The following is a 21,653-nucleotide window of genomic DNA, read 5'->3' as shown; positions in this document are numbered from 1 at the left end:
AGGTGTGGATGGGGAGAGGAATGGAAGGTAGAGAAAAAGAGAGGTAGAAACATCACAGGAAAAAATAAAGACCGGAGGCCTAAAGAGACCAAAAATAGCACAAAAAGTAGCACATATGCATCAAACACATGGATTTGTGTTAAATCACGTATTTGTCTTTAAATGCATACATTTGTCTGGCCGCACTGACAAGCAATATAATACATAATGCTGCTCTATGTTGTTGCTGTCAGGCATAAACCTCAAATATCCAAAATGGCTACTTACCATGTAAAAAAAAAAAAAAAAAAAACTGTGTATATATTGGTATTGTGGTTTAATATGTGGTTGGATACTCGCATATGTCATTTTGTTAACATTGCACTAAAATTATAAGATTATCATGATGACCAATATCATTGATTTATGGAAGAAAAAAAAAAGTATATATTTAAAAGGAAAAATAATCTAGAAAAATAATCTTGACCAATTGATGAATAATCTCTCTGGTCACAATTAAGGCAAATAAATAAATAAATAAATAAATAAATAAATAAATAAATAAATAAATTCCAAGATAAAATCTATCACGATCTTGACTGAATATCAAGACATATGTGCATATATGTAGGGGTCAGTGACATGATTTTTTTTTTCTTTTTCCAAATTAATTAATTTATTATGTAACATAAAAATTAAATTCATACATACAATGACTTGAAAAGACTTCCTCTATGATTAGCATATTTAGAATTTCTGGAATACAATTAATTTGTTATAAATTCAGAGTTTCGGAGTGATATAACTATCCTAATATCATATTATGTCATATAATAACAGCTGAAATAATTTTGCATAATCATTTATAATTATATATATATATGTGTATATATATATATATATATATATATATATATATATATAATTATAAATGATTATGCAAAATTATATATATATATATATATATATACATATATATATATATATATATATATATATATATATATATATATACACACACATATATATATATATATATATATATATATATATATATATATATATATATATATATAATTATTTTTATATTATTTTTATTTTATTATATATATATATATATATATATATAAGCATATCAGTCAGCATAGCATAATTTCTGGAATAAAATTAATTTGCCATAAATTTACAGTTTCAGAGTAATGTAAGTATCCAGAAATCATAAGAAAAGAAAAGAAAAGAAAAGAAAAGCTGAAATAATTCTGTATAATCATTTTTATACTTTTTTTTTAAAGTATAAAAATAATAACTGTTTTACTGCTTATTAATAGTTGAAAAACAGAACTAAAGTCATGTGGTGCAACCACATGCAACCACAACAAGCAGAAATATTCAGGAATGAAAATACTATTATTTATCACTTTTATTTTTACAAAGAGTATAGTAATTTATTAAAAAAAAATACATTTACAAAAATCCACTTTGTACATACAATGACTTGAAAACATGTTTTATGACATGTTTTAAAATTCTGGAATAAAATAAATTTGGCATAAAGTCGAAGTATCAATGTAACAAATTTCCTGATATCATAATAAAAAAGAGCTTTATTACATGAATAAAATTCTTAAAAAGAAAACCCAAACTATTTTAATTTAATTTAATTTAATTCTTTGGGGAAAAATCATTTTAAGAGAACTGCTTTACTTATTAACAGCTGAAAAACATTGCAAAATCTACCTATCTAATGTGGACTCTTATTTGTCACTGACCTGTACAACAAAGAGAGAAATGCAATGAAAGTCAGTTTTAGACTGTTGCTTCCAGCTCCAGCCTGCCCATCTTCTCTTTAGTCTCATGAGGACGAGAACTAGTCTGCTCAGTTGACCTGCTCTGACATGAAACTCAACACACAGACGCACACATGCACTGATATTGCTGCCATAATGAAAGCCACAGGGAGATGGAGTGAGGTGTGACTAACACATGAACACATGAGTTACTCTCTCACTAGAGATCTGACCACTCTGTAAGTAAATGCTACCACTCTAAACCACAATTTCTGACCTTCTCAGCCAAATGTGATCTGTCAAGCCCAGGGGGCGGCACACAGTGCTTCTGTGAACGTGTGCATGTAACACTCAATCATTGACTCTTTTCTGTACCGTCTGTGTACCATGAGTGTTCTGTCTGGATGGAAAGGTGATATATTTCCAGAAAGTTCAAAATTTTGAGCAGTTATCAGTAGCCGTAGAAAAAAAAACAACAACAAAAAAAACAGAGCAGTTTGCATATTAATGCCAGGATTTGACATGTCTAAATTTAGACGTGTGCCTGAAACTGAGCAGGAGAAGGATTCCGAATTTAGTCTAGTTGTTGCGCACACACATAGATGCACAATCCACCCATGCAGATTCATTTAAGCTGAGGAAATAATATCAAAATGGATAATCCCTGCTAGGTTTTGCATTTATTGAAATAAGCCATGCGGTACTGTCATAATACAGATCAAAAACAAACAGAATTGCATTTCAGGGCCATGGTGAGATCTAAATAAAACACAGAAATGAAAGTAGGTCATAGAGTAACTGGTGTGGCAAAGAGCCCTGCTTCTGTAGGGAAAGTAGTACATAAGTCTCTCACTCCGGACTCAGCTCTCTGTCCCTGCTGGGGTAGTACACTTTCAAACATGAACATTGTATGAAAGTGCACTCCAGAGTGATGCTGTGTCTCTCTTTCAATGTGTATTACTTGTAGGTTTAGATCAGCGTTAGAAAAGGAAAACCAAATGTGCTTCTCCAATCATGTTTTGTATGCAAATTATTTTTGGCATACATTTCTGGAAAGAAGTTTCATGTTAGTTTCATGTAGTTGTGGAAAAAAGTTTTTTTTTTTTTTTTTTGGTTGTGTAGTTGTGGTGTAACCATTAAGTAGTAATAATAATAATAATAATAATAATAATAATAATTTATCTTTTTATTTATTTATTTGCATGTTTCATTTCATATTTATATATTTTAATTATTTAATTTATTTATGAATGTCATGAATTCTTATTAAAAATATTACTCATAAATTGTTTTTGGGGACTCGCACCACATTACATTTTACAACCGCAACTAACCCTGCTTTGTTATGTCAAATTAAAACTATAACTAAATTATCTGATATTTTCAGAGCATTATTGACTTTGAGACAGTCGTAACCCCAGTAAAAAAGTAGTATATTTAAAATGTTTATTTCATACTAAGTATAGTTAAAATCTAATAACATATAACATTGACATTTGACTTGAGACTTACTGATATAAAAATCTTAATTAAACTTTATTTAGAGGACTACTTATGTGCAATTCACATTTCTTAATATGAATTCTAAAATGTGTATTAATGTCACTACTGATGAGGATTGTACGATCTTAATAATAATATTGGTCTTTAAATGCAAGACATTTGAAGTGTGCCTGAAGTATCAAATATCAAAATACACTTCAGTCTATCTTCAGTTGGACTTCAACATTACTTAAGTACAATTAAAGTGCATTAAGTACAAAATTAGTTGTTCCAATTTAGCAGACTTTAGTAATTATATACCAGTTTAGTAATTACAGGGTATTTGTATTATGTATATAAATATGTAAATGTATTTGTAGTATATGGAGCATGAAATAAAGGTATTTCAAATACATTTTAGTGTATTTATTTTTCACATTTATTCCTATTTTTTTACGTTTTAAGATTTCTAAAGATTTCCTCTAGAATGTTGATTTACTCATTACTTTGTTGGTTGCACGACAAGAAAAATGCAAAAATGAATAAGCTGTTTTGAATAAGATGTTTTTTAGGGAAGTTGATTTATTTAAAAAAAAGGGTAAATATTAATCACAGATATTAGCATGTTACTTCCCAAATCCAGTTATTTTATTCTAAAAAAATAATTTAAAACATTATGCCGAACTTGTTTAAAGAATTTTATTCTTTAACAAGATTTTTTTTTCTATAATATCAGGATAATTGCATCACTCTGACATTTATATCTCACTAAAAATATCAAAAATGAATTCTGCTACTAGAAATTTAGGGCTTTCTTCACTGAAAGCTCATAAAACTTGAATTGAATATGTAGTCAGTTGCAGAAACCAACTGTTAGGTGTCTACATCTCAAGACAACTAGGAATTAGTATTTGTGTCATCTTATTTTGGGTTTTAATCCTCAGTTATGTCCTTTAGGTGACTCAGTATCTTAATTTATATGAGGAAAGTAATGAAGATATGATCTAATCATTGTAATTTTTTCTCATTCAGATGGGGAGGGAGAGGGGCAGCTGTCCCCTCCTGTTGGAGCCGGAATCAACAGTAACAGCTGGAGCTTTCGCTACGGTGCAGGCCCCGGCTACGGTCCTCCACAAGCCCTGAAGCCGGGAGAGATCCCGCCTGAAGCCTTCATCATTCCCGGCTCTCCTGCCATCATCTCCATCCGGCAGGACCCAGGTGCCGTTGATGATAAGGGCGAGTTCATCACCTTCGGAAAGAAAGAGGAGTCTAAGAAGAAGAAAAAGAAGAAGAAGGAGAAGAAGGACAAGAAGGATAAAGGAAAAGATGATGGCGAGGAGTAACAAAGAACGTCCCACTATAATATCACAGCTATTAACTTCAGTTTGTAGCAAACGCTGACAGAAAGAGAAAACCAAAAATACTGAAAACGTAAAGAGAGGAGAAATTCCTTCTGTATACCTTATTTAACAATTCCAGTTCAAGAAAGAAGAGAAAAATCGCAAATTAACCCTGAGAACCTGTGACTCTGATTGGCTATTTTTCTAGTTCAGGCGCAGAAATTAATCAGCGATGTCTAAGAAAGCACTCCAGTCTGCAAAATGCAAACCAAGCCCACTCGCACCTTGTAAATGACATTTTCAACCATGATGAGGGAAGTTCCTCTCCTCTTTTAAAAGGATCAAAATAATCCAGTTAAACTGGTTATGAGCTCATGCCATACCAAGAGTTTTCTCTAACTCCATCCCTGCCTTCCTTCCTCAACGGCAATGGGAAAGAAACAACCACCCCTGGCCCCATCTCACACCTTGATCTGCTGGAAACAAAACTTTGTAAAGGAAAACTTTGTGTCTGATTTCCAGAGCAGATCAGAAATTAATGCCTACAGAGATGGGAATGTAGCAGCGAAATCACTTGCTTTACACTCACAAAAATCCTATAACAGGGCACATTGATAACTCTTCTGTACTGCTCCCAAAGTAATGCTGAAAACTCAGAATGATGCTTTACTCAGTATATTTTCTAAGAGCAAGTAAATCTCACCTTATACAGTCCAAAATCATGCACACCCACGGTTTGTACAAATACAAATCACAAATTGATGTGCGCTCTTGCTCTCTAATGCATAACACACCATGAACAGGCTGTCCACATGCTGTACACCTAAAATCACCACGGGACTGAAGCACAACAGCCTCTCAAAAGTCTGTAAAATAGTAGAATGGATGCTTGTGGCTTCAAAACACACCCACTTCCTTTGCTGCTGTTTTGAATGTTTGATAGACGTCATCCCACTTCCTGCCAGCTTTATGTCTTAGTCCAGCTACTTGCCCTTAGCTACTGCTTGTAACTTTCGCATACCCGATGTTGCCAACCTCCCTTTATCTGGTATGCATTGCTGGCCCCATGTCAGTACTGCCCCCTGGTGGCTCGTATTGTACAATGTGACAAGAAAGAGCAGAAAAATCAAGCCAATATTATTGTCACTCCTTCTGTTGGAAACATAAGCACAGGTACTGGCCCCTACATGTGTACACACACACACACACACACACTCAAGACACACCAGTGTTTATGCTCTCACAGCAGTTGAACCACCATGGACTATGCAGCCATGCTTATGGACATGTTTAACTACAGCATATGGTGCTTTCTAGGGCAAAAATAAAGGTTGGGTGGAGATTAGAGTGAGGAGACCACAGTGCTGGGCAGTGCAGAGTTTTTCTACTGTATATAATCAATGATGAGAATTAGCTTCATGACAGTTCCATAGTTGTTGATTCAAATTTTGTAAATAATGGGAATGTTTTCTTAACATTCGGATATCATGCTTAAAGTTTCTGTTTTTAAGAGGGAGCACATCTCTCCTTACTTTCCCTTCTAAGTCTGTAGAGATACTGTTCAGTAAAGGAGAGATGTTCGTGCTGCTATGAGACCGTACCATCACAAAACATACAGACATACACACACACACATATAAACACACACACGCACTCTCACTTGAGTCTCTTTCAGGTGTGGTTCAGTGCTGTCAGATCACCAAGTGACTGTTTTGCATGTTAAACGCAATTAAAACAGAAATTATATATAGATATAAATGAACAGATATGTTTTTCATAATTATTTTTTCTCATTTATGATGGAACTAGAGATGTGTATCGTCTCTGCTGAAGTATGTAGACATAAAGCAAATTATTCATACACAAACATACACTGATTACATACACGCATAGAGCATAAAAAGAAGACACCGAAACGATGTCGGCTCTGTTGCAATCAACATTAACATAAACATTCTAGGTATATGTAATGCTGTAGTGTTATGGTCTAAATTGCTTTTCGTTACAACCTTTTGATTTTTGCAACTTAAAAGGATCAATCCTTCATTTTGTGCTAGGCTTTGAAATCAATAACACTGTAATGTGAGCCAGTTCATACTTCCCTATGATATAAACCTCTCCCTTAAAAAAAATAAAAAGAAATAAAAAAAATAAAAAATGATAAAACAGGAAATAAAAAGGTCTATGTATTCTGCTTGTGTGTAGTAATTATATATCAATTCATCCAGTGCCTAAGTGGCACTATGCTTTTGACTTTGACAGTGCAAATCTGTTGGACAAATTTTTTGTACACCTGCTCATCAGTGTAATGGTGTTTATTATTTTATATTACTTTATGAAATCTGGTAATGTGTTTTGTTTATAAATCACAAATAAAGTTTTCTTTCATAAGTATTGGAGATTTATCTGTGGTTTTTATTTTGACTGTCTGTATCGTTAGTAATACAGTAACAGCATTGGCTTGAATATTTTCTCTGTTAAATATATGTTCATCTGCACTAAAAATAAAATTACCCCGCATGCATTTTTATCTTAAACATCAGATGCGCTGACCTAATACTTTAGGTCATATGGTAGGCCATATGTTGGCTTGACTGAGCTTTCTTTGCAAGACTTTCAGTGACTATTCAAAGAAGATGGAGCTGAATGTTTCACCTGCACAGATCATAAATCTTCTGAAACATACTGTCGTTATTGTTCTTCTCCAGGGAGTAAAACAGAAGGATTAAGTTCTGTTCACATGTTTGGGAGGAAAATTATTTGAAGTAACGTGAACATGAACGGCAAGACTTTGAGTGGAAATACGGGACAGGAGAGTGGGGATGCATTAGGGGCAGTTATAATAAGCCACACGTGATCATCCTTTTTTTTATTATTATTATTATAGATTGCCCGAAGCATTGTGAAGTCATATTTTCATTCATTCATTCATTCATTCGTCCCGTGTTGTGGGGTCAGTTGCAACACTTGACTTTGTCTGTGTACAGGAATGTGGGTGAGTAGCTGACAGATGTGACTTTATTGTATTAATATTTTGGCTTTCTACTACAAACAATCTCTGAGAAACTATAAGGGCAATGCAAAAAGTGTTGCAACCGTCCGCTATCACCCCTACAGTAGTGAAGAATAATTATGTGTGCGTTGAAACTGCTATCTTTCGAATCGCATTTGATGTTTCTGTAATATTCTGTTTTTTATTCGTTGTACACATAAAACTCAAAGATGAGGCACTGAACTTGGAACATTTCTGTTTAAATGTACAACATATGTAGGCTGCTGACTGTTATACAGGATACCAGATGTGTGCAGTTCAGGACACAAACAGGTTGTTTCGTTTGAATTTTACCATTTAGCTAATGTAGTGCATTGACTTCTCTATCAGTTATTATTATATTGTTTCCATTTTTAGGCCTAATTTGTACTTTTATATTTTAACTTTTCATTTATTATTTTATTTCCGTATATTAAACGTAGAATATTTTCCCAAATCATTATAACGCGACTATACGGAGCGCGCTGTCCATGGTGCTGAAAGCGCATGCTTTTGTGGCGTGTGTAGCTGGAATGAACTATATCAACACATGCTCTAAAAAGTTAAATGAAATTGAAATGACTTTTTATCAACATAAATGATCACGTAAATGAAAAGTCTAAATTAAAATAAAGACTGTAATCACCTATTAGTAGGTATTTTGGTTTTTGTGGTTTATCTGATGTGTGAACGAAAGATAATATTTCGTGTATATTTAGGTTTATTATTATTATTATTATTATTATTATATTAACCAGGTCTTCTTATTCAGAAATAATACTTTTTTTCAGCATTATCCGTGACATACCAAGTAATAATGAAAATGTGGATTTAAATGTACATTTTCAGAAACATATCTGTAAATATGGAATGTCTGCACACCTTTAAACCTCACAGACTAAGCCTAAACTCAATTTAACCACACAGCGTCGCTGTTGACCAACTCTGCTTTTTTTGGGCATAAGAACACACCCATTTGGTGCGGGTATTTTTCTGCTCTGTTAACATTTGTCCGAAATAGCAGTGCGGTCGACGACATAAATCAGTTGTTTGTGAGCACTTCTAAAGAACGATTTACTGTATAACAACAGTAAAAATGTCGAAAACGTCTAAATTGTGTTTGGCCAAATGGAGATTATGGATAACATCGCTTCTCTTCTGCATTACCGCTGCTGATGTTCGGTATTCTGTGCCGGAGGAAACAAAGACAAAATATGTTATTGGAAGTCTCAGTAAGGACCTTAATTTGGATTCTAATCGCTTGAGGTTTCGCAAAGCCCGTTTGGATTACCAAGGGGATAAAAGATACTGTGAAGTAGACCTAGATTCTGGAAATCTTTTTGTTTCGGAAAGGATCGACCGAGAGATGCTGTGCGGAACGACCTCCCCCTGCCTCCTGCACTTTGAATTTGTTCTCGAAAATCCTTTAGAGCTTCATAACGTTGTTTTGGAGGTCCAGGACATTAATGACAACTCTCCTGTTTTCCCCAAAGATTCAATTAAGCTGGAGATAAGCGAAGCAGCACCGACTGGAAGTAAATTACAAATAGCTCGGGCACGGGACTTGGATGTGGGAATGAATTCAGTCCAGACATATATTCTTAGTCAAAACAAACATTTTGTTGTTGATACAAAATCAAACAAAGACAGGTATGTGGACATTGTTTTGAAAAACAGCCTGGATAGAGAGACAAAAGCAGAGCATTCCTTGATATTGTCTGCGGTGGATGGGGGAAATCCTCCTAAATCTGGAACTGTTGTTATTGAAGTGTTTGTGATAGACGTGAATGATAATGCACCAGTATTTTCGCAGCCTTTGTACGATACTCGTTTATCTGAAAATGCAGCACTTGGAACTTCTGTCATGAAAATCACTGCGACCGATGTGGATGAGGGTGCAAATGGACAAATAACGTATTATATCAATCACCTATCTGACAACACAAAAGAACTGTTTAAAATTGACGAACATTCTGGAGAAATATCTGTAATTGGACATCTGGACCACGAGAAGTCCTCCTCGTATGAGATGGAAGTGCAGGCGGAGGACGGTGGAGGTCAGACAGGCCACTGTAAAGTTGTTATTGAAATAGATGACGTCAATGATAACGCGCCTGTTATATCTGTAAAGTCTCTGAAAAACCAAATCCCAGAAAACATCCCACCCGGTTCAGAGATCGCTGTAATAAACGTGAAGGACCAAGACTCCGGTGAAAACAGCCGGGTTAGTTGTTCCATTCCGACAAGTCTGCCATTTCAACTACAGCCATACATCAAGTCTTATTTTATCATCACTACAACTCGTTCGCTTGATCGGGAACAAATCGAAAATTATAACGTAACAATAACAGCAACGGATGGAGGAACGCCCACATTACATTCCAATATAACTCTAAACATACAAGTTTCAGACATCAACGACAACTCTCCTACGTTTGAGTTACAGACATATGCTGTTTATGTAAGTGAAAATAACAAACCAGGCACTTCTGTTTGTTCTGTCAGTGCAAATGACCCAGACTGGAGACAGAACGGGACAGTACTGTACTCTCTGGTACCCAGTGAAGTCAATGGGGTCCCAGTGTCCTCATTTCTATCTATTAATGGAGATACAGGGGTGATTCATGCTGTAAGATCATTTGACTATGAGCAGTTCAGAAACTTCACTGTCAAAGTTGTTGCCAGAGACAACGGATCTCCACCACTCAGCAGTAACGTGACTGTGAAAGTCTTCATAACAGATGAGAATGATAACTCTCCACAGATATTATACCCTGTTCCTGATGGAAAGTCTTTAATGACTGAAATGGTCCCTAAAGCTACTCTCTCAGGCTCTCTAGTCTCCAAGGTGATCGCTGTAGATGCTGACTCTGGTCAGAATGCATGGCTGTCCTATCAGATTGTCAAATCTACTGATCCGGGACTTTTCTCCATTGGTCTACATAGTGGAGAGATCAAAACACAACGAGACATTTCTGAATCTGACAATATGAAGCAGAACCTTGTTATTTCCGTGAAGGATAACGGACAGCCCTCTCTGTCTACGACCTGTGCTGTAAATTTACTAATTTCTGACAACCTTTCTGAAGTTCCTGAACTGAAAGATAAGACTTATGAGGACAACAACTCTAAATTAACGTCGTACTTGATCATTGCATTAGTTTGCGTGTCCACCTTCTTCCTGACGTTCATCATACTGATCATGGCAGTGAAGTTTTGTCACAGGAGAAAGCCCAGACTGTTGTTTGATGGAGCAGTTGCTGTTCCCAGCGCCTATCTTCCTCCCAACTATGCAGAGGTGGATGGAGCAGGAACTCTCCGCAGTTCTTACAATTATGACACATATCTAACCACAGGCTCTCGCACTAGTGACTTTAAGTTTGTAAGCTCGTACAATGAAAACACACTTCCTGCTGTTGGGACTCTGATGAAGAGTGACATCGATTCTAATATGTTGCGCCTGTCTGACGAAGGAGAGTGTACAGAGGTAAATATCTGTTTTAATCCATAACTTTTGCCTGTCTGTATTGTGACTTGGAAACACAGCTGCCGTTGAATTTCCATTTTTAAATAGTAGTTTTCAAATTCTAGAATGCATTTTCTTTGATTTACACAGCTGTTAGTGTTTAAGGAAAACTTTTGCTAGTTGTATCTTCCAGTAACAAAATAAATCATAGTATTGGCTTCTGTTTGCTCCTGAGCCTTATTCAAATTTCACATGACCATTATCAACATCCAGAAGTTGTAGACTATATTCCTTTTAACCTTTAAAAATTAAATGAGTGTACTGACTTAAAAAAAAAAAAAAAAAAGCCTGTAGATATTTTCACACTACGCAGAGTGTCGCTGTTGATCTGTGCTGGGATTTTTTCATCGGTCCACCCATTTGCTTTGCATCCTATTTTCAGATCACACCTCTCATGTTCAGACCACTGCTGTTTGTGTATGAGGACAATATATATCTTAATAATAAGCCTATTAAATTGTCTTTGAGAATTTCCTCCGCCTTTACTTATGGAATACAATGCATATCCGTCGCGGCGATCAATGTGGAAAGCCATTGTCCTTTATTCATTCGCTGTTTCATTATGCTTGGGAGATATTCGTTATTCCTTTCCAGAGGAAATGAAGCGAGGGTCAATGGTCGGCAAAATTGCGCACGACTTAGGAGTTGATAGGGATACATTTTCCTCACGGAGTCCAAGGATTGAGTTTGATGGAAGAAGCCGCTACTGTGAAATCAACGTGCAGAATGGGGAACTGGTTATAAATGAAAGGATTGACCGAGAAGAGCTCTGCGGACAAAAGCCTTTGTGCACATTAGCTTTTGATTTCTTCATGGAAAACCCGCTTGAATTACACCGTATAACCCTGGAAATTCAAGACATAAACGACAACAACCCGGCCTTCCCCCACAGTGAGGTAAAATTAGATATCCCAGAGTCCGCGGTTAAAGGCTCTCGGTTTTCCATCGACGAGGCTGTGGACCCAGACAGCGGAATAAATTCAGTACAAAGTTACAGACTCTCAAATAACCCGCATTTTAGTTTAGCTGTACAGTCTAGTGCTGAAACTGGTAAATATGCAGAAATAGTGTTGGAGCATGAATTGGACCGTGAAAAACAAGACAAGCATTTTCTTATTTTGACAGCTTATGACGGGGGCAATCCTCAGAAATCAGGTACTGTAGTTATACAAATCCGCGTTCTGGACATTAATGACAATAAACCAGTTTTTTCTCAGCCAGTATATAAGGTGAGTGTCCCTGAAAACCTTCCAGTAGACTCAGTTGTGGTTACTGTGAGTGCCAGTGATGCTGATGAAGGAGCAAACGGAGATGTTACTTATGAATTTAGTCACATGCCAGTAAATGCAAAGTCTATTTTTTCAATAAATCCCACATCGGGTGAAATAACAATTAAAGGGCCATTAGATTTTGAAGACAGTCCTTCGTTTGAGATCCGAGTTAAAGCAAAAGACGGAGCTGGTCTAGCAGCTACCTCCAAAGTAGTGGTAGACATAAGTGATGTCAATGATAATGCTCCCTTTATTATGATTAAATCTCTTAAAACGCCGCTTATGGAGGATGTGACTGTGGGTACAGAAGTTGCAGTTATATACGTTCAGGACAAAGATACAGAATCGAATGGAAAGATTAAATGTTTTATTCAGCAGAATGATCATTTCAAACTAACACCGTCAATTAAGAACCACTTTGCGTTGGTAACAGCAGAAGCGTTGGACCGGGAGAGAGAATCTGAATATAATATCACGATTACTGCTACTGACGAGGGCTCCCCTCCCTCCCTTAACATCATCTAAAACTATTAGATTATTTGTCGGAGACGTGAATGACAACCCTCCTGCTTTTGAGCAGCAGTCCTACAACGCTTATATAAGTGAAAATAACAAACCAGGCACTTCTGTTTGTTCTGTTAGTGCAAATGACCCAGACTGGAGACAGAACGGGACAGTACTGTACTCTCTGGTATCCAGTGAGTTCAGTGGGGTCCCAGTGTCCTCATTTCTATCTATTAATGGAGATACAGGGGTGATTCATGCTGTAAGATCATTTGACTATGAGCAGTTCAGAAACTTCACCATTAAAGTTGTTGCCAGAGACAACGGATCTCCACCGCTCAGCAGTAACGTGACTGTGCAAGTCTTCATAACAGATGAGAATGATAACTCTCCACAGATATTGTACCCTGTTCCTGATGGAAAGTCTTTAATGACTGAAATGGTCCCTAAAGCGACTCTCTCAGGCTCTCTGGTGTCCAAGGTGATCGCTGTAGATGCTGACTCTGGACAGAATGCATGGCTGTCCTATCAGATTGTCAAATCTACTGATCCGGGACTTTTCTCCATTGGTCTCCATAGTGGAGAGATCAAAACACAACGAGACATTTCTGAATCTGACAATATGAAGCAGAACCTTGTTATTTCAGTGAAGGATAACGGACAGCTCTCTTTGTCTACAACCTGTTCTGTAAATCTACTCATTTCTGACAACCTGTCTGAAGTTCCTGAACTTAAAGATATGACTTATGAGGACAACAACTCTAAATTAACGTCATATCTGATCATTGCATTGGTTTGCGTGTCCACCTTCTTCCTGACGTTCATCATACTGATCATGGCAGTGAAGTTTTGTCACAGGAGAAAGCCCAGATTGTTGTTTGATGGAGCAGTTGCTGTTCCCAGCGCCTATCTCCCTCCCAATTATGCAGAGGTGGATGGAGCAGGAACTCTCCGCAGCTCTTACAATTATGACGCGTATCTAACCACAGGCTCGCGCACCAGTGACTTTAAGTTTGTGAGCTCGTATAATGAAAACACACTTCCTGCTGGTGGGACTCTGAAAAAGGAACACAATATTCAATTTGGCTCCAGCATGATAACACTTGACGTTACAGGAAACGAAGATGAGGTAAGAAAGGCTTAACTTCTTTGGACTGTGTTATTTTTGCATTTGATGGCGTCTCGTTTAACTACATATTTTTATTTGTTTATTTTGCCATATCTGCATTTATTATATCACGTACTTTATTAAGGCGGCTCCTGTTTAAACGTTTTGTGTGATAATTTATTAGAAACCTACGCTGTATTAATAATGTTTGTATAAAATTGATATTCTCCTTTGAGGTACTTAATATCAGCGTATCTGTAAAAGGCATTTGTCACTACTATATAATGAAAACAATTTAAATGGACCAGATTATTTTTCGTCGCGAATTTTGGATCTCATGAATGTATAGGCTACTTTCACACCTTTACAAGTACTTGAATGCTGCATTAATCAATTTTGGTAGAAAAAAATGCAGATTTATTTGTGAGGATTTTCTGTCTTGTTTTTCTTCCTTATTGCCTTTTGTTTGTTAAAACTGCGGTGTTTAAATGTTGGAATATTATGGTTTTGGCTTGTGAAGTTGTGTGCTTGATCACTGCATAATTTAACAGTTACTTGAGATTTTCAGTTAAATAAAATTAAATAAAATTTAGCTTTTTAGTTTTGACGGAGTTGGCCTAAAGGTGTACATCTATGTGAAAACCTAAGAAATATGTATGGCTAAAGCAGTGAATAGAGGGATATTCGTCCCTTTTCATTTAAAACGGATTTACTCGTTGATTTAATATGATTTAATATGAATTGTCTGAGAGGTCATTCGGTTTCAGCACCACAAGCCTGGACAGCGCCAGAACTGTCCTACTTTATCTTTGATAGCGTGAATTTTTTTAGTTCCTTCCCAATACAGTTATAGCTACACATTTATATAAATTATCTTACAATAAAAAGCGCTTAGGAACATGAGACTTAACTTGGTTGATCACTGTAATCTTTTTAATAAATATATTAATGTTGCAATGAACAGAAAAATGCTCACAGTGTCGCTATTCACCAAGCGTGCAGACTGCTGAATCTCTCCTCCCACACCTAACGTATGCAGTATGGGCTCTGTCTATTAGAATAAGCGCCGCACAAAATGGAGTAACAGTCCGTCGACATCGATAAAAATATTGGAATATCATCCGTCAAAGAGTCATTAACTGTTAAGCATTTGCAACATCAAATCTTCAAAAATGGAGTACACAATATTTTCACGTCCTTTCTTTTTGTTTTTCGTGGCTTTCCTTCTGTTTCCTCTGAGAACCGTCTGTGATGATCTGAGCTACAATATTCCGGAAGAAACGAAGCGCCAGTATGTGATTGGAAATATAGCCAAGGATCTCAGGATGGATGTGAAACAATTATCCGCTCGTAAGGCTCGGATAGACATTGAGGACAGCAGCAAACGGTACTGTGATATTAATCTGAACACTGGTGATTTAATCGTGGCAGAGACAATAGACCGAGAGGAGCTTTGTGGATCTCGAATGTCCTGCATTCTCAGTTATGAGCTCGTCCTGGAAAACCCTCTTGAAGTACATAGGATAATTCTACAAATTCAGGATATAAATGACAATGCACCAAGATTTCCAAATGAACGCATTAATTTTGAAATCACAGAATCAGCAGTTAAAGGCCAGCGATTCCGTTTGCACGAGGCGCATGATTCAGATATTGGGCGCAACGCCGTTAGTGGCTATTCACTGGAGAAAAATCAACATTTTATATTGACTGTGCTTGATACTGCGGATGGAGGAAAGTACGCTGAACTCGTGTTGGAAAAGGAGTTGGATCGTGAACAGCAGAAGGAGATAGATATGATACTCACAGCCACTGATGGTGGTTCACCGCAGAGGTCTGGCACTGCTGTCATACACATCACTGTTCTTGATGCTAATGATAATGTCCCAGTGTTTAGTGAGTCTGTTTATAAAGTCACTCTGGCTGAAAATACTCCTTCAGGAACAGAAATAATCAGAGTGAGCGCCACTGATGCTGATGAAGGTCCAAACGGGGAAGTGACTTATGAATTCAGCAGAATATCAGATAAAGCTGTAAAATTATTTTCAATTGATAAAACAACAGGACAAATTATGGTGGTTGGAGAAATTGATTATGAAAATGAAAAAACTATGAAATGGAATTCATGCCAAAGATGGTTCTGGATTGGCATCAACTGCTAAAATTATAATAGATATAACTGATGTTAATGACAATCCGCCTAGAATCATCCTTAAATCTTTGAATAATCCAGTAGCTGAAAACTCTGAGCCAGGCACTGAGGTGGGAATCATTAATGTTCAAGACAAAGACTCAGGAGAAAACCGGCAGATTCGTTGCTCAGTTCAGCAAAATGTTCCTTTCAAACTGAACCCATCTGTTAAAAACTATTTCTCTATAGTGACTACAAAAGCTCTAGACCGAGAGAAAGAATCTGATTACAACATTACCATCACAGCCACAGATGGGGGATCTCCACCATTATCCACCTCCATGACAATTCATTTATTTGTCTCAGATGTGAATGACAATCCTCCTGTATTTGAGCAGCAGTCCTACAGCGCTTATATAAGTGAAAATAACAAACCAGGCACTTCTGTCTGTTCTGTCAGTGCAAATGATCCAGACTGGAGACAGAACGGGACAGTACTGTACTCTCTGGTACCCAGTGAAGTCAATGGGGTCCCAGTGTCCTCATTTCTGTCTATTAATGGAGATACAGGGGTGATTCATGCTGTAAGATCATTTGACTATGAGCAGTTCAGAAACTTCACTGTCAAAGTTGTTGCCAGAGACAATGGATCTCCACCACTCAGCAGTAACATGACTGTGCAAGTCTTCATAACAGATGAGAATGATAACTCTCCACAGATATTATACCCTGTTCCTGATGGAAAGTCTTTAATGACTGAAATGGTCCCTAAAGCGAGTCTTTCAGGCTCTCTAGTCTCGAAGGTGATCGCTGTAGATGCTGACTCCGGACAGAATGCATGGCTGTCCTATCAGATTGTCAAATCGACTGATCCGGGACTTTTCTCCATTGGTCTCCATAGTGGAGAGATCAAAACACAACGAGACATTTCTGAATCTGATAATATGAAGCAGAACCTTGTTATTTCAGTGAAGGATAACGGACAGCCCTCTCTGTCTACAACCTGTGCTGTAAATTTACTAATTTCTGACAACCTGTCTGAAGTTCCTGAACTTAAAGATATGACTTATGAGGACAACAACTCTAAATTAACATCCTACTTGATCATTGGACTAGTTTGTGTGTCCACCTTCTTCCTGACGTTCATCATACTGATCATGGCAGTGAAGTTTTGTCACAGGAGAAAGCCCAGACTGTTGTTTGATGGAGCAGTTGCTGTTCCCAGCGCCTATCTCCCTCCCAACTATGCAGAGGTGGATGGAGCAGGAACTCTCCGCAGCTCTTACAATTATGACGCGTATCTAACCACAGGCTCGCGCACCAGTGACTTTAAGTTTGTGAGCTCGTATAATGAAAACACACTTCCTGCTGGTGGGACTCTGAAAAAGGAGCACAATATTCAATTTGGCTCGAGCATGATAACACTTGACGTTACAGGAAATGAAGATGAGGTAAGAGAATTTAAACTCTTCTGGACTCTCTTTAATTACTGGATTTCCTGGTGTCTCCGTTGATGAAGATGATAATGATTATATCAGGTACTTCTTTTTAAAGCGGTTTATGTTTAAAACATCTGGGTGGTTATTTATGAGAACCTGCACTTCATTACAAACTTCTGTATAATATCATCTCTCTTCATTTCCTGCCTTTCATTTGAGGGTATCTATGCCACTGCTATAATGAAAACTATTTAAATCGCAATCAGTATCTGGTATGACGTCATACCACATTACATTGATGAATTTTGGACCAGTTACATATGTTTATCTTCGTGGTAGTTCTCTATTTTCTTTCTTTCTTTCTTTCTTTCTTTCTACAGTCTTTAATACTCTATATCGCATTATTTATTTATTTATTTATTTATTTATTTTTTATTTGTATATAGCATCATTAGGGTAGGGCTTAGCTCTAACAGTTAGTCTATGTATTTTTCTGTTTTTGATTAGTTATTATTTTGGTGCAAAGCATTTAGGTTAAAACGTACTACAGGAGTGTTTAATACCTGACACAAAGACATTCATTCTTATTTTAAAACCGAATTTTCTCATTTGTTTTAGGTGAAGTCTGAATTATTAAGGTGTTTTTTTTTGCCGAATCTGTCTGTGAGGTCATTCGCTTTCAGAAACACAAGTCTGGACAGCACCAGTACTGACTGTTGTAATGTAGCTCTGAAAACGTGCCCTAATTCACTTACTTTCCACGATAATTTCTTCAGAAAGAAATACATATTGCACAGTAATAAGCTTTGAAATACCTCACAATTAAACGTTACTGATGTTAGATGTTTTCATTAAATGGACCAGATTATGCAGGAAGCGACTTCTTGATTTCATAAATTTGTGTACTTCCTGCACACCATTAACAGTACTTCAATATTTCGTTCATCAAATCTGGTAAAAATACAAATTATATATATATTTATTTGTTTGTTTGTTTGTCTATGTGATCAAGTGCGTTCTTCAAACATGTTTAGAAAAGATTATGTGGCATTCCCTAAACTGTGCATTTGAGATCTGTCAGATTTAACGGTGTCTTGCGATTTTCTGTTATAGTTTTAGCCTAAAAACAAACTTAGCTTTTTTGTAAGTTCTATCGCAGATTGTTAAAAAAGTGTTAGAACAATTACCACTTTGAGGCTCATAGTACACTGCACATATACGTCAAAACTTACAAAAAACCTTGAAGCTGAACAGCATAATAAACATAATTTTTAAACCTAATTTACTTTTTTATTTAATATGAAGTAAAAGTTACGCTAGTTTTTTATTGTTAAATATTCCTGAGGTAACCCAGTTTCAGCACCACAAGCATGGACAGCGCCAGAACTGTCTGCTTTTCTTTATCTTTAAATGTGTGATCATTTTCAATTTCTTTCCTATATATATTTTTTTAAAGTAAATTGGAATTTTAAAATAATAGGTGTTGACAAACATCAAACTTCACTTGATTAATCCCTATCTATTTAATAAATACATGAATGATGCAATGACCCAAAAATACTCACAGTGTCGCTATTCACCAAGACTGATGCGTCTCTCCACCCACACGTAATGTATGCAATATGAGCTCTGTCTGTTAGAATAAACGCCGCACAAAATGGAGTAACCGCCTGTCGATGCTGATAGAATTATTGGAATATCATCGTCAAAGAGTCATTTACTGTTGAGCATTTGCAACATCAGCTCTTCAAAAATGGAATACAGATTATTTTCGGTTCCTTTCTTTGCGTTTTTCTTGGCTTTCCTTTTGTTTCCTTTGAAAACCATCTGTTCAGATCTGAGCTACAATATTCCGGAAGAAACGAAACGCCAGTATGTGATTGGAAATATAGCCAAGGATCTTAGGATGGATATAAAACCACTATCTGCTCGTAAGGCTCGGATAGACACGGAGGACAGCAGCAAACGGTACTGTGATATCAATCTGAATACTGGTGATTTAATCGTGGCAGAGACAATAGACCGAGAGGAGCTTTGTGGATCACAAATTCCCTGCATTCTCAGTTATGAGCTCGTCCTGGAAAACCCTCTTGAAGTGCACCGTATAATTCTGCAAATTGAGGATATAAATGACAACGCACCACGATTTCAAAATGAACGTATTATCTTTGAAATTACAGAATCAGCAGTTAAAGGCCAGCGATTCCGTTTGCACGAGGCGCATGATTCAGATATTGGGCGCAACGCCGTTAGTGGCTATTCACTGGAGAAAAATCAACATTTTATATTGACTGTGCTTGATACTGCGGATGGAGGAAAGTACGCTGAACTCGTGTTGGAAAAAGAGTTGGATCGTGAACAGCAGAAGGAGATAGATATGATACTCACAGCCACTGATGGTGGTTCACCGCAGAGGTCTGGCACTGCTGTCATACACATCACTGTTCTTGACGCTAATGATAATGTCCCAGTGTTTAGTGAGTCTGTTTATAAAGTCACTCTGGCTGAAAATACACCTTCAGGAACAGAAATAATTAGAGTGAGCGCCACTGATGCTGATGAAGGTCCAAACGGGGAAGTGACATATGAATTCAGTAGAATATCAGATAAAACTGTAAAATTATTTTCTATTGATAAGACAACAGGGACAAATTGTGGTGACTGGAGAAATTGATTATGAAAAAGACAAAAAGTATGAAATGGGAATTCAAGCTAAAGATGCATCTGGATTGGCATCAACTGCTAAAATTATAATAGATGTAACTGATGTTAATGACAATCCGCCTAGAATCATCCTAAAATCTTTGAATAATCCGGTATCTGAAAACTCTGAGCCAGGCACTGAGGTGGGAATCATTAATGTTCAAGACAAAGACTCAGGAGAAAACCGGCAGATTCGTTGCTCAGTTCAGCAAAATGTTCCTTTCAAACTGAACCCATCTGTTAAAAACTATTTCTCTCTAGTGACTACAAAAGTTCTAGACCGAGAGAAAGAGTCTGATTACAACATTACCATCACAGCCACAGATGGGGGATCTCCACCATTATCCACCTCCATGACAATTCATTTATTTGTCTCAGATGTGAATGACAATCCTCCTGTATTTGAGCAGCAGTCCTACAGCGCTTATATAAGTGAAAATAACAAACCAGGCACTTCTGTTTGTTCTGTCAGTGCAAATGATCCAGACTGGAGACAGAATGGGACAGTACTGTACTCTCTGGTACCCAGTGAAATCAGAGGGGTCCCAGTGTCCTCATTTCTGTCTATTAATGGAGATACAGGGGTGATTCATGCTGTAAGATCATTTGACTATGAGCAGTTCAGAAACTTCACTGTCAAAGTTGTTGCCAGAGACAACGGATCTCCACCGCTCAGCAGTAACGTCACTGTGAAAGTCTTCATAACAGATGAGAATGATAACTCTCCACAGATATTATACCCTGTTCCTGATGGAAAGTCTTTAATGACTGAAATGGTCCCTAAAGCAACTCTCTCAGGCTCTCTGGTGTCCAAAGTAATCGCTGTAGATGCTGACTCTGGACAGAATGCATGGCTGTCCTATCAGATTGTCAAATCGACTGATCCGGGACTTTTCTCCATTGGTCTCCATAGTGGAGAGATCAAAACACAACGAGATATTTCTGACTCTGACAATATGAAGCAGAACCTTGTTATTTCAGTGAAAGATAATGGACAGCCCTCTCTGTCTACAACTTGTGCTGTAAATTTACTCATTTCTGACAACCTGTCTGAAGTTCCTGAACTTAAAGATATGACTTATGAGGACAACAACTCTAAATTAACATCCTACTTGATCATTGCATTGGTTAGCGTATCCACCTTCTTCCTGACGTTCATCATACTGATCGTGGCAGTGAAGTTTTGTCACAGGAGAAAGCCCAGACTGTTGTTTGATGGAGCAGTTGCTGTTCCCAGCACCTATTTCCCTCCCAACTATGCAGAGGTGGATGGAGCAGGAACTCTCCGCAGCTCTTATAACTATGACACATATCTAACCACAGGCTCTCGCACTAGTGACTTTAAGTGACTT

At 37.0% G+C, this 21,653-nt stretch overlaps 2 protein-coding genes and 3 pseudogenes across 18 annotated transcripts in view; all 5 read left to right on the top strand.

Annotated features, from left to right (window-relative positions):
* The window catches only part of LOC127171680 (protocadherin alpha-C2), a 95,811-nt gene extending 88,829 nt beyond the window's left edge, over positions 1-6,982 (top strand). For 16 of the 17 annotated variants that reach the window (XM_051120467.1, XM_051120468.1, XM_051120482.1 and 13 more), the window contains one exon: positions 4,281-6,982. In XM_051120467.1, coding sequence (XP_050976424.1) covers positions 4,281-4,591 — 311 coding nt within the window. In that variant the 3' untranslated portion in view covers positions 4,592-6,982. The remainder of the gene's footprint in view (positions 1-4,280) is intronic. The other variant, XR_007828553.1, reaches the window with a different exon arrangement.
* Positions 6,983-8,715: 1,733 nt separating this feature from the next.
* Positions 8,716-10,643, top strand: LOC127172431 (protocadherin gamma-A11-like). Its single transcript, XM_051121696.1, has 2 exons — positions 8,716-10,555; positions 10,639-10,643. The coding sequence occupies exons 1-2, from the start codon at positions 8,716-8,718 to the stop codon at positions 10,641-10,643; spliced, it is 1,845 nt and encodes a 614-aa protein (XP_050977653.1).
* An 875-nt stretch (positions 10,644-11,518) lies between these two features.
* LOC127171686 (protocadherin gamma-A3-like) lies at positions 11,519-14,064 on the top strand (annotated as a pseudogene).
* Positions 14,065-15,073: 1,009 nt separating this feature from the next.
* Positions 15,074-21,653, top strand: part of LOC127171682 (protocadherin beta-7-like) — an 83,027-nt pseudogene continuing 76,447 nt past the window's right edge.
* LOC127171690 (protocadherin gamma-A12-like) lies at positions 19,230-21,650 on the top strand (annotated as a pseudogene).

Source organism: Labeo rohita, chromosome 10 (genome assembly GCF_022985175.1).
Source record: "Labeo rohita strain BAU-BD-2019 chromosome 10, IGBB_LRoh.1.0, whole genome shotgun sequence".
NCBI classification, from domain to species: domain Eukaryota; kingdom Metazoa; phylum Chordata; class Actinopteri; order Cypriniformes; family Cyprinidae; genus Labeo; species Labeo rohita.
Note: the sequence above shows the minus strand (reverse complement) of the source record. Positions and strands in the feature narration are given on the sequence as shown.